General features: G+C 48.0%; 1 protein-coding gene across 3 annotated transcripts in view; it reads right to left on the bottom strand.

The window, feature by feature from the left end:
• The window catches only part of PIAS1 (protein inhibitor of activated STAT 1), a 55,761-nt gene extending 35,917 nt beyond the window's left edge, over positions 1 to 19,844 (bottom strand). For 2 of the 3 annotated variants that reach the window (XM_035335658.1, XM_035335660.1), the window contains exon 1: positions 19,769 to 19,844. In XM_035335658.1, the coding sequence (XP_035191549.1) occupies positions 19,769 to 19,792 (24 nt within the window). In that variant the 5' untranslated portion in view covers positions 19,793 to 19,844. Of the gene's footprint in view, positions 1 to 1,319; positions 1,477 to 19,768 lie in introns of those variants that run through there. The other variant, XM_035335659.1, reaches the window with a different exon arrangement.
• Positions 19,845 to 20,583: the final 739 nt, after the last annotated feature.

Genomic DNA, 20,583 nt, shown 5'->3' with positions numbered 1-20,583 from the left:
AAAAATCAGACTGACAATACCCAAGGTTCCAGCACTTAAAAGCAGCACCAGTCCTTAACTCCAGGACCCCACTTCACTTTCAAGTCCCTCTCTCACTTTTTGCCACGCAGCATAACTATTCCACACAGGTTCAAATGAAAGGAGAGAAATGATTGATGCTAAAAAAAAAAAAGGAATTATAACTGGAGTCGTGTGTAACCCCATATGACCATTACTGAGTTAAAGGGAACTTCTTCAGGTTCGAGTCGCTAACTCCTCTTTCCCATCAGAGCCACGTTCTGTTTTGGATAGGGGAGCTTGGTTCTGCCCTCTGGTAATTAGCATCTTCATTTACAGTCTTTTACTGTCTCCCAGTATGGGCTAATGAATCAAACTGGTAGGACTTGTAAACTGCTTCACTTCTTCAGGAACTGAGAAAAGCACTATGCAAAGCAGCGAAACCAGCGATCGCCTGCGCGCACTAAGCACGTCCCCGCCGGTCAAGCAGGAGCCAGAAAGGCAGCTTACCAGCCTGGTTTCTATTTTAAAGCCTGTTTCAGCGCTTGATAGTGGCTTACTCACCATAACAAGGCCCACAACATGGGCTGAAATGATATTCCTGTGGAATTTTGGACTCGCAAAAAATCCCGTGAGAGCGAAACGCCTACAACCTGTTGCCACAAGTGGCTATCTGGATCTTCCGTGTGAAGCCATTAAATACCCCGAATATTTTGTCACCGATTCCAAAAGATCAAGTTCAAAATAGTACTTGCAGCATGCTGCGTGTGCTACAGCAGTTCATTCAGCATATCGGGGTCCTGCAATATACCCTCTGCTGAATAACCAGACTCAGCACGTGCATTTGCAAGCAACCTTCAGAGTACAAATGGTCTCGTCCTCTCCAGTTCTTCACCGTGTTAAATACTCAGACGTGTTCCTCGAGGTCTTTTCCCATCAGTTCTTACAGCTGGAGTGCCGCTATTAGGAAGCACACTATCCTACCCCTGCGTTAGCAAAAACGGCCTGAAACTCGTACCAGCTCCTCAAACCTCCAGATCTTCACTAAATGGGTGTCCAAAGGAGCTCTTTCCCCACACTGAAATAGGTCGTGTAATTTACTGGCCCTAGATTAGATGATGCATGTGCTTAATGAGGTGTGCACCCAGCCAGATTTACCTAGCTTTGCCACAACGCTTGTGCTCTGATGAAAGGCACCAACAGAACCGAAGGACCGTGCTGGAAGCCCGGGATAAGCCTCGCTGCAGACCAGCACGAAGACTTGAGCTCTAACAGGAGGCTGCTGACATCCCTTCCCCAAGCCCCAAAAACCTACTTCACACTTCCAACTACGGGCCTGTCACGGAGCTACGAACGGGAACAGATGAGGCACTCCGTAAGAACCGCAGCGCCTTACTCTTTCAAGACACCTCTGTTACGGTCTGAAGTGTTGACAGCTGAAAGGAAAGTGAAAGAAACAGCTCTGAAACACAGGAAAAGGACACTACAAGGCTTAAATTTCTTCAGCAGAATGAGGAGTTACAGTGAAGGGCTCTGCCTGTGACCATCACACATCCCTTCCTCAGCAGCCGGCTCCCTGAGCTGCACCGTGGTCTTGTTTTGCTAGAAACCTACAGGCCTTGTTTGCGAGAAAATGCTGAGGAATAAGAAATAATTGAGCTAAATGAGACTCCTGCTATGCCTTGGAAGTTCTCCATTTTGGAAGTTACAGGCAAGTAAGGCGTACGTACACCGACAGCAGGGCCCATTGCACAGCCAGGATCTCAAACCAAAGCAAACAAAATTCCTCCCATTTTCCCCGCCCTGAAACAGTCCTTGCAGAGAAGGACATGAAAAATTTTGCTTGCAATGTTAGGGGCACTAACAGATGGGTCAATTAGCAACAGTCCGTCCCAAACAGCAACAGAGGTTTGTGGTTTCACTCCGGTTTTCCTTTTCCTGGCCAAGCTCCCTGCCAGGGCAGCGGCCCCCTGCAGGCAGAGCAAACACTCCGAAAGCAGCAGTCCATACACTTTTTTCTGCCGCACCTCGTGGCGATTCAAGCCCTTTGAGGGCTGAACTACATCAGCAAAGCCACGAGGCGTTTTGCTTCGGGAAGCCCTCTTGGTCCTCCTGCCGGCTGGGGCGGCCACGGCTCACTTGGGGCAGTGCAGCTGCTTCCCCCCCAACGCCGGGATAACCACGATGGTTTGCAGCAGAGAACCTGCCCTACCTCCGGCTGCTCATCAACACAGGCAAGATGCTTGTTTACTCTTTCCTAATGCTAAAGGAAGTAACAGGCAAAGAAAAAAAAAATCAAGGTTGGTTCAAGTTCAATACAGATATCAGAGACTGAAAGATAGCTCACGAAGCAGTTACAGGTAACGAGGTGTCATGTCCTGAGCACATCCACGTTCCTCCAGACATTGCACCGGTGCGGGAGAAATCTGTGCCGTTTGGCCAAGAAAAGGTTAAGCTGCTTGCGTAATGTGCTGATGGTATCGTGCATTTTGATACCTGGCATCCCAAATTTGAAGAGAGGCTGAGGAAAATACAATTTTTTTTCCAAGGAGAGTAGAAACCAGCCGTACAGAAACTCAACTTATCGCAGTTCAGCAGAGCGCTTTTTTGACTCACTGTAAAGACCTTCCGAGAGTTTAGAAGGTAACCCTAATCTATAAACACCCATCTGACATTTCCTGCTCGACGGCACAACACAGCCACGTGTTCCCCCGCAGACGTTGCGTTAGTCACCAGATTGCCTGGCTGGCTGCACCCACCCCCCCCGCAACCCCTCGGCCACGGCTCCTGACCACCCTCCATCCCCTCCGAAGCCAGCAGAGCCCTTCTCTGTCCTGAGACAGGCTGCCAGGTATCAGGGAGGAGGGCCACAGAAGCACCCAGAGGCCGCCTTATTTCCCCCCGTTCCCAAATTGGGGCCACGGCTCTCGCTGCCAGGTGGCAGGAGCCCAACCATTTGATCCAGTTCCTGCCGCCCGAGCGGGTACGGCCCCGTTCCCGCGCGCTGAGGAAACCAAGCTCAACCAACTCAGCTGGAACCGAGGGTGCATCCTTCTCCACGCCTGCCTCAGGTAACCGGCAAGGGCTGAAAGAAAACAGCTTAAGGATGCAAAAGCAACCCACGGGCGTCATCCTTCGTCAGCCACCCACTTCTCCCCCGCGGCTGGCGATAGGGAAGGGCGTTCTGCCTCCAGCTCCTTCACGGGTTGCTACTCCTTTAATGGCTATACCAAAAATATCAGGTATGAAAATGGGTTAAGTCCCCCCAGACGAAAAATCTAGACACACCTGAGGTAAACAGGAGCAAGTTGTTTTTTTTCCCAAGACATCCACAACAGCGCTATGACCCGGAGCACCAGGCACTGAACCACTTGGTTCTGTAAATGCTATTGAGGCAGAAAAACCACCTTCCTAGGAACCTTAACTTCTAGGGAACACACGTGTAGGAAAACAACAGAGCCATGGACATTAAGCCTCACTTCCTGGGAATTTACCGTGATTTCTCTCTGAACAGAGGAGAGCACAGCCATCTTTGGAGAAGGGCTTTCCCCACAAGCCATCCCACCCATCGAGGCACGATGCCAGGCCAGCAGCCTCCTGGCTAGCACAGCCCAGCCCTTCCCAGCACCACAGACGGAAAGCCTTCGCTTCCCCCCCCTCCTGTTTTTCGGGGGAAGGACTTACCTGGCAGGTTAGATACCTTTAAAGCTGCCAGGCTTTTACGTCTCGGGCAGATAACACCAACAACTGGTCACAACCACCAGCACATGAGATACATTTATAGCTCCATCCATCAGACGAAAGCTTTCTGGAAAGGGTTATTTCTCGATCGCCAGGCATCAGCCCCAGGACCTATCTGGGGAACTTAAGTTATTTCCAGATGCTTATGATAACGAGAAGCTGTGAACAAGCTCCAAAAACACATTGGAAGTATCTGCCAGGACAACCAGAACCATTTGGCTGGGTACCACACCACAGTGTGTGCCTACAGCTATGCAACAGGTCCTCCACAGCTCCCTAACCATTAACACGAGTGCTGAAGGAGGAAGAAACATAGAACACACCTCGCACTAGTCAGAAGATAGAAAAAAGAAGAAAGAATCAGCATTGTTCTTTTTTTTTTCCCCCTAACAAAAGCAACTAGGAAACATTAGATTACTATGGAAATGGTCTTGAATTAACCTCAGCGTGTTTCCAACATCCAGCTGTAAAAATACAGGAGAGTTCCTGCACGCCATGAACAGGCTCTTTAACCCGTGGCATAAATCTTCTGGAGAAGAAAGCTGCACATGAGCTACATCTGCTCTCGACACAGACTAAACTCCTGGGCTCCTAGACTCTTCAGATTTGTGAAAGTGAAAGATCACGAAGGTAAAAATATTCCCATCTTTTTTGAAGGCACATCCCCCCATCCTATTTCTATCTGCAAGACTTCCACAAGGAAACTATCACGGCTGAACTATAAAAAAAAAAAAAAACCAGCCTACAGAAAAGCTGCAAGAGGGAGCGAAACAAGCAATTCATGGAAGCTCAAGCACCTCTGACAGGTTGTAACTCCCTGCATTTGTCTAATGCAACCAAAACACTAAAAGGCTGAAATCACAGTAATTCAGGAGGGAAGGGAGGCAAAAGCACCGAAGAGCGGTCGTAAATATGCAAGGCGCTGCAGCCTGTAAGGAGGCTGTTGGTTTTCATGATGAAAAACTCAGCTGTCTGCCAGCGTGGTACGTACCACAGCTTGGCAAGCAGGGCAGCACGAAAAGAATAGGGGCAAACCAATGGCAGGTACAAATTTTATTTGCCTTTTATTACATGCACAGGGAGATAGGGTTGCTTTGGTTATGAAGCACTCAATGTTTACCCACTATATCTGTGCTCATAAAGAACATTTCACAATTGCATGACCAAATCTACACGTTCACCTAGTTGGCACCACAAAAATCATTTTAATCCACTCGGAGTGCATCAATATGATGACCATACGCTGCAAATGCCACTAGCAGTCAATCCAGGCTGGTTTTATCTCCTTTTGGGGGCTTCCTAAGGTCAGATGCTGGATTCAGGACTTTCCCCAGCTCACGTATTTCTTCCCACGCTAGCAAAGTGAGTGCACTGCAAAGCTTAAGCTGCTGGGTGTTATTTACCTGAGCGTGCTGACAACGTGCTCCTTTGCTACTGATACGGCTGCGTATCTTCTAGTACAAACATTATGACCCTAGAACCAGCCTACCTGTGCTTCAAGCAACTTCCAACACCAAGAACCCCTCTCTTGCAGCGAGCAGGTCACCTGAAGACTCCCTGCAGTGCTTCATTCCCAAGGGGCTTCTGGACAGGAGGTCCTGCACCCGACGCTGTCCCGCTGGACTCGGCTCACGTGCCCACCGAGTGCACCACGACCGCTCAACTCTCTCCAACTTGGCTACCTGCAGATTCAGCCGGCCTGGTGACAGCAGTGCTGCTCCGTATGTGCTCAGCAATAAGTCGGAGCTCTCCTTGCAGCCCCCCAAGGCCTCCATCTCACCCTGCAGCCGCAGCGTTACCAAGGTCTCCGCATCCATCGCTTACTGGAGGCAGGAATCCCCGCAGTGCTCAACGGCAAAACTCACTGGCAAGTTATGGAGGGGACATTCATACAGATCTGGCCTCACCAAAGTGGCTGCTGGCAACAACAAGCAGGCAAAGCTGAGCATTTTTAATATAATCACCATGTGTTAGAAGCTGTCTTATGGCTTTATTATTATTATTATTGTCTCCCCCACCTGTTTGTTGTTTGGTTTTCATTTTTAGGCAGTGGGGTTTGTTGGTTTTTGTTTTTTTTTTGCAAGCTGTATGTGCTGCAGGAAGCCTGCCCGACACTTCCATCACGCTTCTGTCGGGTTTGATTTAAAGCAAGGCACAATTTTATCTTAATCCGTAACAAAAGTTCTATCGTTCTCGAGAGGTTTTATCCACTAGGTGAGCTATATTAGTACTTTTGCTATTAAATAAGATTGCTGACAGTAGTAATCTTCATTCCAGGTCTTGGAGACTCCAAGGTTTTTTCAGCCGCACTCACACATAATTGTCCCTCGTGTATTTATCCCTGCAGATGGGAATTATTTTTACAGAGCTATGCGCTAGCATAATTTTCATGACAAGTAATTGCAGAAATGCTAGTTTAGACAATCTCTGGATACAAAACAACACGCCTCTCAAGACAAGCAGCTTACACCTCAGGCTAATTATGAAGACAATTATTTGCAGCTATTTGGGAGAGGGTCATTGCCAGACAAATTTACTTTTTATTAACCGTGTTCTTATCCTTAACTAAGCCTTTCAACCGGCTGACAGAAGAGCTAATTCCAACGCAATGAACTTCAGCGGAGCCCAAGCCAGCCACAAACACAGCTGTCCAAAGACCTGCTGTCCTAAACACAGTGTCCTGTTATAGCCTGAGTGGTAACGCAAAAAGCCTACACTGGTAGGAAAAGAAATAATCAAAATATAAACTTCCACAGCATTCAATAACAGTCCAAAAAGATTATCTCTTCACTTAACCAAAAAAAAAAAAAAAACACCACCAATAAAACCCAAACCCACACACAATTAGGACCAAGACGTTTCAGCTTCTGGAAGCCATATGGGACATCAAGATGCGTTTATTCCTAAACCCAGTGATTTAAGTTGAAACAGAAAATATACTTTTTAAAATATGCAGTTAAAACAAACAATGGCTACATAAACAATTGGACTGACTGGGGATTTGCAGATCTGAATTACTAAGCGAGGGTCCGTCCAGCTATTATTTGTCAGCAGAACCCTCGGGAATTAAGCTCTGGTTAGTTCCTGAATACCTAAAATATCTGCCTGGAGCACATGTAGCTTTTGGAAGTCGATTCTGAAGGAGAGCTGGAGAAGAATGTACCTGGAATGCAATGAATGCACTCGCACTGCAGCGAGGATAAAGAGGCGGCTTCCACGAGCAGCTCACAGACCCTCCTCGCAGCAGGCCTTACAACAGCATCAAGACTTCCATTCTTGCATTCGGTTTTGATATTTGCTTGCAGCAGCTATTTAAGTCTGCGCTGCATTGACAGGCATTATTCCTTCAGGCGTGCCAGCTAACTTCAGCATCACTTGGTTAAAGCAGAGTATTGACATCACAGATGCTGTTTTTTTTTTTTAAAAAAAAAAAAACATTTCTGTACATTATCAAACTGCGAAGAGCTCTGTTCTGCACACGCCCTAAGTTACCAGCAAGTGCTGAAGAGTTACTTGTCCACTGCAAATAAAGCAAGTTTTGCTATTCAGTCAGCTTCGTATGAGCTAACGCTTCAGGGTATGAAATTATATGGAGAGATGCCTAGAACAGACTTCTGTGAGCTACCGTTTTGTTGTCTGGGGCTTTTCCTCCCTCATTTGCCCCATTTTCCTACGGCGTAATACAAGATACAGGCTGCATCATGACTGACTTCCATCCTGACATCTGAAAAAAGTTTTCATTAGCAACCATATTAAATTTGGATAACGATTTGCAGAATATTAAACAGCAGACTGAAGCCAGCGTGTAACCGATTCTCCTTTCCCTTGGAAGTAACCAATTGTGCCCCCAGAGAAGGAAAATTAAAAAACTGGAATAATCCGTTCACAGTTCTCATTAAAATAAAAAATAAAAAAGCCAAAATGGCATGTGATAAAGTTAGCATCTTCTATTAGATTTTAAAGCAACCCTCCTCAGAAAGCTCCACTGTGAAGGATGTGTTCCCAGGCTTTGTAACTACACGTCAGAGCAGCGGCCGCTAGGCAGCAAGCCGCACCACGCAGGATCCGAGCTAAGGGCAGCAGCAGCTGGAGCCCCTCGCTCAGGCAGCGCCAGTGCATCGGCCTCGGCATCGCGCACCATCAATCAGCATCACCTTGTTCTCACCAAAGGCATGAAAACGTTTGATACCTTCATCTGCAAACACGTGGGTGTACAAGGGACTGCAACAACAGTAAGCCCATCATGAACGATAAACAGGGATGGAGGAAGCAAAGATGGAAGGACGGGAGAAGAACAGGAAAATAAAAGATGGGATACAACATCATGCATGGGAAACGCTCAGCGATTTATCTTTAAAGGACTTCCCTTTCCAAGGGGAGAAACAGAACCCAAAGGAAATAAATCTCCTGACAACAACTACTTACGAAATACACTGGCCAAATACCCCATTCCCTTCTAATACTGGTCCACCGAGGATAATAATTTATTACCACTAACAATTAGTCTTAATTGTTATGGCAGAAATAAGCAGTGGAGCCAAAAGTTCCCACTGTGTCAATAAACTGAAAAACAAATATTCCGTCAAGCAATCATACTGGCATCAATAGAGTCTTTTTTTTAATTAAAAAAAAAAAAAAAAGCTAGTCATTCTGCACATGATTTCTTTATTTTAAGTCTCCCATTCTGGTCTTCAGAGTCGTACACATGAAGTACATAAGGAAGCCGAAGCACACGCTTCTCTTTAAGCGGGCATATAGCACTAAGTCATCAGGATGAATTAAAAGCTTGAAGAATACTGAGAAATTCTCCTTTTGCTCCTCCGAGTATCAGGTAAGGTGTGCCACGCAGTGAAATATCATCTCCCCAGCTCTGCAGGCGCTGCCTAGCGCAGCTGGAAACCGAGGAAGCCTCAAGTTCACGTATCGGTGTTCTCAAAGCACAGCTTAATGGTAAGTTCTCTACTTCGAGGAGGTATTGATTTCAGGCATGTTCTAGCGAAGGAGGAGAGGGCGTCAATCGGGGAATGGTCCAGCACTGGAATAGGACTCGTGACACTTGCTGGAGGAATGCATGGGGTTACACATCCAACCAGACCCCGGCAAAGTCACTCTTACCCATCTTAGGTCCTGCCTCAACAAGGAATCTGGAGAAGCAACGTATCTGCGAGGTGCTTAGCAGGAAAGCTATGCCTGAACGCTATCCCTGACCCACATGTGGCCACCCAGTAACTCCAGAGAAGGGAGTTTACCCAACACCAGACAACCGCTGTCAGTCACAGCACAACATGAAATACAAATCACAGGTCTGACTGGTTACAGAGCAGTTGAACGTACACTAAAAGCTCATTTATTCCTACCTGTAGGGACGCATTAAAAAACATGAATTATTTATTGCATGCAACAACATGCCACAAAATTCACATTTACATCAGACAGAGGCAGATCAATTCTGAAGTGCCAAAACAGATTTACTACTGTAGAGGTGGAATCAGTACCTGGCTAAAAAACCTCTATGTCAATCATCCAAAGGCAGGTGAAGATGCTGAACTCAGTTGTTCACCTCCTGCCTCCACAACCTCACTAGTTCCTACCAAGCCAGGGTCAGGATCCCGGGTGAGTCCAATTATTGAGATGTGGATGATTTTTGCAGTGGTTGCTCCCGGCGCTACCACCACGTGCCTGCCAGGAATCACAGTGATTTCAGCACGGTGGGCAGGAGCCCACCAGAGCCTGGGAAAGCCATCTCTCTAAAAGAGGCAGGGGACAAAGGCAGAGAAAGCAGGAAGCTCCGTTTTTCATAGCCCCCACGACGACTGGTTTCTTCCCACTATGCAAAAATGCAGAGAGATGATGGAATAATAGGAGAGGAAGCAGACCTTCCTGCCTTTCTTCTGCATTCAGACGAGGATAAAGAAAAGCTTCAAGTGACACCACCAGACAGCCACAGGCTGCCAAGAGGCATCCAGACTCCTCACAGAGCTGACCCTAAACCCCCAACCTCACCCCGCAGAGTTTGAGGTGCTGTCCTCCTGCCTTCCAGGGTTGCCTACAACAGAAAAATGAACTTTTACACGTGTTAACTGCATCGTGTTACCTACGGGCTCGGAGGCATGCAGTGCTTAAGAAACCATTAGTTAGCAATGATTAATCCCAGGACAAAACACTCAGCAGTGCGTTAGAAAGAAAGCTAAGAATACATTCCCTATGCAATATTTTCCTGGCACACACAGCACAGACGGGGCCTATAGGAGCACTCCCTCCAAAACCATGCCGGTGCGCATTACAGGGACGCGCCACGGATCCGTGCTCAGAGGGACGAGGGACACCCCATTTCCCTGTGCCATCAGTTCAGCACACCGACACCTGCCCCGCCACTTCATCCCTCGAGCTCCGCATTTTTCTGAGGATCAAAATAAGACCGAACAAAATTAATCTGTTCGCACAATAACCCCTGCCCTGCCTGGAAACAAGCTGCATGATGGAATGAAGGTTTTTATAAGCCAAGTTCCAACCACGCCTAAGATCTAAAATACATTAAAACCATTGCGAGTAAACTCCAGAAATGATCCGGCATTTAACTTGGCTTTACCCACGAGAACAGCCAGACTTGAAAGAGCTGCCTAAGAAAACTTTGATAGCGAGCTGAAACTTCCATGGAAATCCTGAGCAAGTGGAAGCGGAGGGCGCGGGGCCGCCCCACAGCACTGCCCGCGGACGCAGCGCTCCCTTCACCCTCCCAGCCCCAGGCAGGGGGCAGGAGGGGCGACACTGCTCCAGCCACCAAACCACTGCCCCACCTCATTAGCTGCACACATCCAAATCCCAATCTGAACAGGAATTTGCATATATACCAGCCTTTTGTAGATCGTTAATGTCACCTGAATGACTCTTGCATGTTCATGGCTTTGTACTCTGCCTGTCCCTTTTCACAGACACAGGTCAAAGGCAGTAAGGGAAAAAAAGAGTTAGGATCTCATGGCAAAAGCAGCACCTTCTGGGTTTCAGCCCAGCATTTTAGTAGTGCCCTCACCCTTCTGCCTCCTGATGCACTCGCTCGATAACACACAGCTTCTATTTCCAGGTAAAGAAATTGTAAGCATCATATGATATCACATTATAAGCTTGTTTAGCCGCTATATCAAAAGTAAAGAACAGCCTTGTTCAGGAAAAAAAAAAAACAAAAAACAAGAGGCCTCAAGAAATGAAGCAGACAATGCTTCAACCAGCATTTAGCTCAAGTCCTTTACTGAGCTATGTGAATGTATGCTGGAAAACATGAAGTACATTTAAAGAAAACTTATCTAATTAGCTGAACATGGGAAACAAGTTCCAACACATCTCTGCTTCCTTAAAACAGCTTGGCAACACCTCCGAGCTGTACACATGTTTAAAAACAACAGAATAATGCAGGTTGAAGGAAACTAGGGAAATCTAGTCCCCGCACACAAACCAGGTATTCTTAGAGCATTATTTTAAAAAAATCAGGCCAGAGATCCTTAGCTTGCTACTCGAAGTTCTTCTATCATGAATGTGTCCAGGTTGTCCAAACCAGAGGGGAAGGTCAGGCAGGGAGTTCTGCAGGGGGCTATGCTGGAGCACGGAGCTTAAGCTATTCGTTAATGACCTAGAAAAAGAAGTGATCAACAGGTTGACAAAGTTGCTGACATTATGATGTGGTTGTAACGATGAAGGCACGCTGAAGAACCAGTGAAAGACCTCAGACTGAAAGCAATCCAGTGCACGAAAAGGAAGAATCATGCCCATGGAGACAGACGGCCCTCGCTCTCCATGTGAAATGATGGGCTCTGCAGTGACCTTTCCCACTCTAGAGCAAGCTTCCGGACCCAAGATAAACAGACAGACGGAAACGTCAGCTCAGCGGCAGTCAAGCACACAAATCATTGCCAGAAATTATTAGAAAAAGAAACAGAGCAAGCAATAAATCATTATATGCTATGCAAAGCCCTGGGTCACCCAGATCGCAAAGTGCAGGTGGCTTTGGTGGGCTCACCTTCAAAAAAATTTTAAAGGTTTAGAAGTGCCAAGGTTCACAGAAGGATGACAAAAGTCATCTGGCAAAAGCTAAGACCACTCAACCCTGAAAATAGAGAACATAGGGATGTACATGACAGCAATTCATAAAGCCACAGAGCACAAGGAGAGTGGACAGGGATCAGCTGTTCAGCCTCTTCGTTCCACCAAACAGCGGGCAGCATCGAGCTCAAACGAGGAGACTCGGAACGAGAAGGGTCTTCACGCAGCCAGCAGCAGAACAACAGAAATGCCTGTCAAAATGCTGGGAACAAAAGCAGCTTAGAAAGGTTCGGGAGGAACCCATAGGATCACTGGGGAAAGCTTTGCCATGGCTTGCCCTGCTCGCAGCCCCCTGCAGGTTCAGAGCACGGAGCCTGGGAGGATTGCAGGGAGGGGGGAATTATTTCTCATGCTCGTCCCCCTTTCGCCCTTCCCTAGACACTCACTTCTGCGAGCTGTATGGAGACAGCACGGGGCTAGCTGTACACTCGGCCTTATACTCTTAAACCTCTGTTTATAACCCATGCCTATTTTTAGCCATTTCCAAGTGACACTGTCAAGAGCTCTCAAAAATGCCACTTCTCAACTGAAAGAGTCGAGCTTTAGCAACAAAGAGGTAAAAGAGAAAATTAAGAACCGTATGAAAACCTGGGTGTACACCCCTTAGAAAAATATTATCCCAAGTACTTGCAATTCAACCCAACAATAGCTCTGGTACTTGATTAAAAAAAAATTGAAGTCCTGCCATCAAGTGGCCTCAGCAGATTCACTGCAGAGATACTGCTAAATCAACATGGAACCTAAGAAAAAGAACAGCTTTGTTTCTGTTCCACTGCTCGAGTTCCTACATTTTTCATTTTGGTGCAATATATTTATAGGTGTACTAACAACTCCACAGATAGCCTGAGCAGAGCTGTCTCTAACAGATTTTTCAATAAGCTAAAAAAAAAAAAATCTACACAAATACTTGGACTCTTTCAAAGACTCTTATTTTGCACCAGGGAAACGAGATACAACATCTGCACAAAAGTGAGATCATTTTGTCAGGGGAGTCTCAAGAAACTGTTTTCTGATGTATTCATTCCTCATACTTTCTCATCCACACAACTTTTTACGGCACCCTTCTGCATCTCAGATTACGAGTTTTTATCTGAACCAAACATATTCTCCCTGTTGGCTTTAACCTCTGCTTTTGTGTGTCTTTTTTTTTGTTGTTGTTGTTTTTTTTAAGTGAGCTGCATCCATGCCGAATTGCCAAGCAAAACCAGGCCCACCGCTATTTCCATCCCACGTTGCATTTTGCCTGCTAGCAAGCGATGTTTTCGGTCGAAGAGCCTTATAAAGTTCAGACCCTGCTATACAAAGGGAGCGGAGGAACATCTTGCAGAAGACTATACATGAGGTTAAGCAAGAGGTTTCAGCTCTGAATGATTCCCAGCTGACCGTCCCATCCTAGGTGATGGTAAATTTCTTTGTGTGGAAAGAGTGGAAGCAAGCTCACCCAGCAAGCAAGCCGAGAAGCTGTTCTGAAGAAGGAAACCACGTTTTCCGTGCTAAACAAACTTCACCACATCCACACAATCTTTGCTCTGCTGCACAGCCTCACGCGCCATCCACATCAAGTGATGGATTTAAGATGCTCCTTTTCCTTCTCCCTTAATTATCATTCTAATTCCCGTATAAATCTCTCATATATCATCTCCTATAGACATAAAGGTCAAGCTTAGGCTGACCTTTGGGCTAGTTCTGTACCAGCTTTACATTTCTTTGTCTCACTTATGCTCGATGAGCCCCGTAATGCTCACCTTCTGCTGCTGCCTGCCTTGATCACAAGTAGTCTGCGGCATCTCCTTAGTCTCAGGATGTGATGCTTGTTTGCAGAGGCTCTGGTATCCCTCCAGTACATGCTAAGGGAGGGAAGATAACAGCGGGGACGTGGCATCCCTAATCCCAGCAGGGGAATAAGATTAAGCAACTGGCTGAGAAATGCTGGGATCAATAAAGCTGTAACAGGCACAGGAGTATCAGCAAAGGAGTAAGAACATGAACGACAATAAAGGTCCGTATCACAGCACACAGTTAGCAACAGTATAATGTTACCTGGTTTCATTTGGTCCTGGCTGCTACCGAAATTTTTGGAAGATCTGAGCAAGTCTGGATAAGCCAGCATCTCCCATCCTGTGCATCCTCAACTCTGTATAGTCTCATTTTCAAAGGTTTAAACATCCTCCACTTTTTGTCTTGCCCCAAAGTTTCTAATTTATCCTGAGATAGCCCCAGGTTTGGCAATGACTGTAGTTGTTCGAAATCGCTTTGATAGCATCGAGTTAAGCTACAGAAATAAACACCCTTTGTGAACTACTAGACACCCTTTCTTCTCCTCACCCCTCCCATCATTTTTACTAGCAAAAGAATCTACTTTTCAGAAGGGTGTTTATTTTCATGAAGGTACTACATGCAATTTTTGCATTGTAAAATCCGGTTAGTTTCATTTCAATAAGCCCAAATCCACACTCCAAGCATTTATTGGTCTACACAGAGCTGGAGTAGTGACAGAGCAATGAGATGATCAATACCTGAGCTTGACGGAGGACTCCAAAGCTGCTCGAGCACGTCCCAGCAGCCACCCAAACAACACAATTTCCCTTTTGTCTCCTGTTAAGACCAGGACAAACACTTCTGATTCTTGCAGGCACATCTGTGTGTTACCCAAAGGAGAAGTTCCTACTTGCTGAGGACAGCCCGAGCTGAGGCAGCCGGACTGCAAAGCACACACAGTAAGTATCGACAACTCTTTAACATAAAACCACATCCACATTCTTCATGGAGCTCACAGCTTTCTTAAGACTCTTATTTCTTTTTATGGAGGCCAATAAAGCAGAGCCTTCCTCTAGAAGGGCACCTGTAACGTCTCACATCAAAGCAGAAGTTTCTGAAGTGAAAGCACAGCAGCAAACAGACATTTCCGAGACAGCTCGATGCCTGTAGGTAGAACATCAAAGGGCCAAACACCAGGATCACCGTGTAGAAGAGCTGCAAGAGACCCAATCCATTTCCCAGCCACGAATCCCCTGAACAACAGGCGACCCCCAAGGCCCCACAAGCAACCCTTTCAAAGCACCGAGTCAAGAGCAGGACAGGTACGAGTACCCCAAACGCAGCTGCTGCAGGGGACGGAGCCCAGCGGCCACGGGGCTCAGGACCAGGGAAGCGCAGCAGGGGCCGGGTTATCTCAGAACAACTACAGAGCACTCAAGCGTTCAGAAGTTCTTTTGTTTTTCATTATAATGGCACTAAAAATGATCAGATGTTGACTTCTGCAAGAAGAGATGATGGGAAATAAAATCTGTCATGCTGATCACATTAGCAACGGGTCTGCACTTATCTGTGTGCTCCGCACAAACGCGGGACAGAGCCTGAACCATACCAATCATCTGCTGCCCTGTAAGTACCCTCAGTACCTCAAGACATCTTCCACGTCTACACGCTGCCTCAAGGGATGCTTTTAAATACTGCTCCTCCGTGGCTGGTCCATAACCATCCTCACCAGCGGACAAGTTGTCCTCAGCCTTTCCAACACCTAGGGTGGCACTTCCCCCTTTTTTAATGGCATAAAGCTAAACAAAGTGCCTTTTTACCTGCATAAAGCTAAACGAGGTGCCTTTTTCCCTGCTCATTTCTTACCATTTAAGCTTTTTAACCACGATCACTAAAAACCTCTGCAACCCAAACCAACCAGAAGCCTACCACTGCGAACGACTGGCTGTTATACCTCTCCTCCTCCTCGCAAGTGGCAATAAATAAGAACTTTACTTGCACAGGCCCACAGACACTTCCAGGATGGCCCCTAGCGCCTGGGAGGGGTTTGCACGAGAAATGTGCTGACACTATTTACGTGTATACAAAAAGCAATCTGTTTTTATCGGCCATAAAGAAGTGTTATGGATTGGGAACCTGACAGCTCAACAGCGATGCACAGCTGCCAGTTGGAGTCCTCTGATATCTGCAGTTCCAGCACTGAAGACCAAAAGCTCGGAAAAAAAGAGACACTTATACCAAACTACAGTTTAAAATCCAACTATAGCGACACACGCCAAATTATAGGAATGGAAGTAACGTAATCCGTGGACTCGCATAACAATGAAAAGTGGATTATATTGCCTTTAATCACAGAAGCACGCAACCCCAGCAACTTAGAAAAGGATTAAGCAAAAATAGCTCATAATACAGAAGAGTAAAATTCTAATTGAACGCTGAAATAGGTAGCTTATGCTTATTAGCATTGACAATGTAATTTAGCACAAACATGTTTCCATACCGGAGATCCACTTGGCACTACCACCAGCACCACCTGAGAGCCAGGCGGCCGGCCTCTCCCCTTACCAAAGTGCTCCCCTGCATTTAGGGGAGGGGTGTTGCCCAAGTGCATGTTTTTAAACGGCTTGTTTTCATCACCATTGTGTGGAAATGCCATTATGAATTTTCATTCAAACTCTTGGCTCACTTTTTTTTTTTTTTTTTAAGTATAAATTGTGTCTAACAAGAAACACACCAGGGATCTCTTCAATCCCCAAAGGCACTTTCTTAAAAGGAGAGAGAACAAAGGAGAAAACCTCCCAGCGTGTGCTTTCCAAACCAGCTTCTTAGGACAGTATCAAGAATGACAATAGTAGAACATAAGCTTTTCTTTTTCATTCTTTGATCCATGTGTAATTGAATTGATTATTGCAAACTGTGTAACGATTTCCAAAAGACTTGAGGAGAAGGCAAAGATCACAACAATCTAATAACCAATTTAAAGAGATGTAAGAAATATTGAAGGAAAGATTTAATCACTCAAGTATACTCCTTCCAATTAGAAAGAGCTTTAAATAGCTTACCTTGAGATAAATTAGAGTCTGTACGCAATTATACAGGAATAGTAATTAAGATCAGGAAAATTCACATATGCCTCTGCCTATAGTTAGGAAGGTAACCCAGAGAAGAACAGACTTTCCAGTTACCTTGTTTCATCAACAGTAATGAAAACATATTGCTTCAATTCATCCAAAACTTCAAGAGTACCAAGGAATTCAGTAACCTCCCAAGTCTGGGATCCGCAAAGTACGTTTGATCTTATCTCATTTTCTTCTTTTTCCAGCAGGACAAACATTCTCAAACTGGGCAAAAGTCTTGCCACTCTGATCATGGCAAGAACACAGTACAGGAAACATTTTGTGATTTAAAATTGTGGCAAGCAAGAACTGCTTTTTTTCCTCGCCGAAGCAAGACCTTTTATTTTACCTCGTGCATTTGACATACAACACGTGCTGTATGTCGTTCTCCTGTTTACACACACACACTACACCCACACCTTACCCCATGGTTCTTTACACAGGAAGGTGAGAAAGTTTTAGAGACAAAAATTTGAGAAAGTTCCTCTGACAAACTTTACCTTGCGCAGCCAAGCGGGTTACCGTGCAACTCTTACATTTGATTTTAGTTTTAAAGGTCACTCGATCTAAAATCAATGCCACTTGCTAATTGATCAGAAGAGATATGTGGAAAGATTCTGCCTAAGAAAATTAAAATAATGAAAGGAATTCACCGCTCATTCTTCAAATAGCAGAGCCTTTATCACCAGCCCTCTCCTAGTTACGTCTCCTTTCAACATTCAAAACCCAAAGAATGTAGAAGTGTGCTTTCTGGGGATGTACTCCTGCCTGCAATTACCTCGGAGCTGGGTGCAGCAGTTAACAGCTCTCCATCAGCCTCGTTTTCCCAAGGAGCACTCACCTCACCCAGCGCCCAATAACCCAACTGGACTACTAGAAGACCCAGTATGTGACAGCCACAGCTCTGGGCAGAAGTGTCATGCCCCCATCTTTCCCTCTCCCCCCTAAAGCCACACATCCACACACCTCTTTTAATTTGTACAGGCTAGAGAAAAAACGCACTCAGGCTCTTCCACACTCAAATCTTCAAAGTATGGGTTTACGAACTAACTTTTTTTCCCCCCTTATGTAAACTGTCAAGCTCTCACAGCTACCAAAAAACAACTTTTCACGGAACACAGAGCTACCATCCTGCAGTCCCAGCTTGCAAGCACCACTAAATATCCTGAGCAGCGAAGTGAAATTGAAAATAAACTAGTCAGCTTGACATTTACCCTTCAGATCCCTGAGGTAGCAACAGTGCTTTAAAAAAAAAAAAAAAGCAGAATCATAACCTCCCTCTACTGGTTCTCGAGAAGCAGGTTTCAGAAAGAGATCAATAAAGAAGTCAGGGATGACAAGCGGACTCAAACACACTTCTAGGAGAGCTCTAACTGCAGAGAGCAGGACGGGCCTCTCCTCTCCGCCGTGCTGGCAGACAGCTCTGCAACACGTAGATGGACACAGAGCCCGGCGGCCCTGCGAGGGACGAGAGGCTTCAGATTTCAAAGCTCCCGAGATCAATAAGTTGTTGATTTTCGTAGTAAAGCCATGCCTTTTAGCACTGTCCGTGGACCACCATCCTGCCACCTTACCACATATTAAAGGAAAACTTTATCCCCCACGTCCTGCCTCTTCTCACTGCACCCAGGTCAGCCCTGCTTATAAAGGCACCGTGTGTACCCAAACCAGCTATTGTGCACCGAAAGCTCTAGAGCCAGCTACCACAACACACTACTCCACTTGGCATGCCAAGATTAACAAAAGTTTAACGCTGGAATCAAATCTCAACCCTTTATCCCATTATGTGGGAAGCATAATCTGAAAGAAAAAAATCTTGGGGGCAACATACCCTGCAAGACACCCTGAAAAACAAAGAACAGAGGGGAATTATAAATGTTTGTCCTGACCTGGCAGACCCAGACCCCAAAAAGTTGGAACACGCACAAAATACTTCTATTTCTTTACATCCTGCCAGCTCTATAAGCACCTCAACATGAAAGCACAAGGACCACTGGTGCAGAGAGCTTCTAGCGAAAGACAAAGGGTTCTCCTGGTCATAATTTATAGGTTCTGAAGCCTGTATTATGTTTGGTACACTTCTGATCTGAGCATCTTCTGTCGTATTAACTTTAAGGCTCCCAAAACGAAGCCCTCCTGCCGAATAACGACCCTGTGACAACCGCAGTGAAATTCTCAAACTTTCCAACACATGCGTGCAAGGCAGAGCCCGCACCCCCGCCTCGCCAACGCAAAGCGATTGGAAAGTTTTGTTTTTTAAAAAAATAAATATCTTTTTTTCCCCTCGCCCAGCGTGTGTCCCCCGCCACCCACCCCGCTGTCGCTCCCAGTCCCTGACGAGCCGCATCCTCTCCTCCATCCCCGGCCGGCTCCTACCCAGCCTCCGCCACCCAGCGGGGCGGCCCCCGCCAAGTTTCACGCATTTAGGGCGAAAATAACTTCGCTCCGGGGCGTTTAGGGCAGAAATAACTTTGTTTCGGGGTGTTTAGGGCAGAAATAACTCCGCTCTGACACCCCGCCGCGGGCTGCCCACCACCCCACCCCCGGCTCAGGCCGCCTGTCAGCGCCCACCGGCCCCTGCCCCGGGGCTTCCCTCGGCCCGGTGCCGCTCACGGAACCTCCCTGGAAACTTTACGGGGATCCCGGGAGCGGTGCCGGTGTCCCCCCCGCACCCCGCCACCACCGGGCCGGCCGCCCCCGGGGGCTCCCGGCCGCCGCCCTCGCCCCGGCCCGAGCCCAACCTCCCCCTCCGCCCTCCACACCCGCCCCGGGACGACTCAAGCACCGTCCCCCGCCGCCACCACCGCCGCCACCACCGACGACAACGGCTCCCCGTGCGCGGGGGGCACTGCCCGGCAGGGAGCGGAGGACAGCTCCCTTCCTTCCCCGCCCCGCTCCGTCCCTCAGCCCCCGCTCAGCCGGCAGGGCCCTTCCACAGCCCCCCCGTCCCCCCGGCGGGGCAGCTCGGCCGGCAGCGGCTCGCTTCGCCCCCCCAGCGGGGCGCGGAGCGGGGACGAAGCAGCCGCGGGGGGCTCGGTGGGGGGACGGGCGCTGCGCTCTACCTTTAGTTCCGCACTGTCCGCCATCTTGCAAGTCCGGGCGCAGGCGCAGTGAACCCCGCCGGGACACCGCCCCCCCCCCCCCCCCCCCCCCCCCCCCCGGCGCCCGCCGCCTTTGGATCCCCGCCCCCTTTTGGGCCCCCCCCCCGGGGGGGGGGGGGGGAGCGGCCATCGCGGCACCCCCTACCCCGCACACCGTCCCCTCCTGGTGCTGGGGCCTGCGGAAGGAGGCCGATGAGCCCCCCTTCCTTCCCCCCAGGCCCTCGGGCACAGCCCTGCGTGGAAAGTTTCCCCCCACGCACACCCTGGCAGTGCAGCCACCCCCCCCCCCCCCCCCCGGTGGCGGGGGGGGGGGGGGGGGGGCCCCGGGGCCCCCCCCGCGGCGCCGGGCCGACCCCCCCCCCCCCCCCCCCTTCCCCGGGGTGCTGGGGCTCCCGAAGCGGAGCACCGGAGGGGAGAGGTGGATACGCATTCCTGCAGTTATAAGTTGATTAAAATTGGAATTCGCAACTCCGCTTCCTGCTACTTAATCGGCGGCTTTAAATGCCTGAGGAGTGAAACAACCCGGGGCGAGCCGGGGAGCCCTAAGCCTGTCAGGCCGAGCTGCGGGCTGAGGGAGCGGGGTGCCCCGCTGGGGCTGCCCTCGGTCCCCCGGTACCTGGATCCGAAAACAGGGGACGTGATAGTTTTATTTTCCTGAACCACTGCACAGGAGGTGTAGGGAATCGATACGAGCTTCCCTGTGTTTTTCTCTTAATCCCAAAAAGCAATGAGTGTCCACCGTTTGCATCTTTTTAGGGAGGCCTAAAGAACTAGAG

This window comes from Oxyura jamaicensis, chromosome 10 (genome assembly GCF_011077185.1).
Source record: "Oxyura jamaicensis isolate SHBP4307 breed ruddy duck chromosome 10, BPBGC_Ojam_1.0, whole genome shotgun sequence".
Taxonomy (NCBI): domain Eukaryota; kingdom Metazoa; phylum Chordata; class Aves; order Anseriformes; family Anatidae; genus Oxyura; species Oxyura jamaicensis.
Note: the sequence above shows the minus strand (reverse complement) of the source record. Positions and strands in the feature narration are given on the sequence as shown.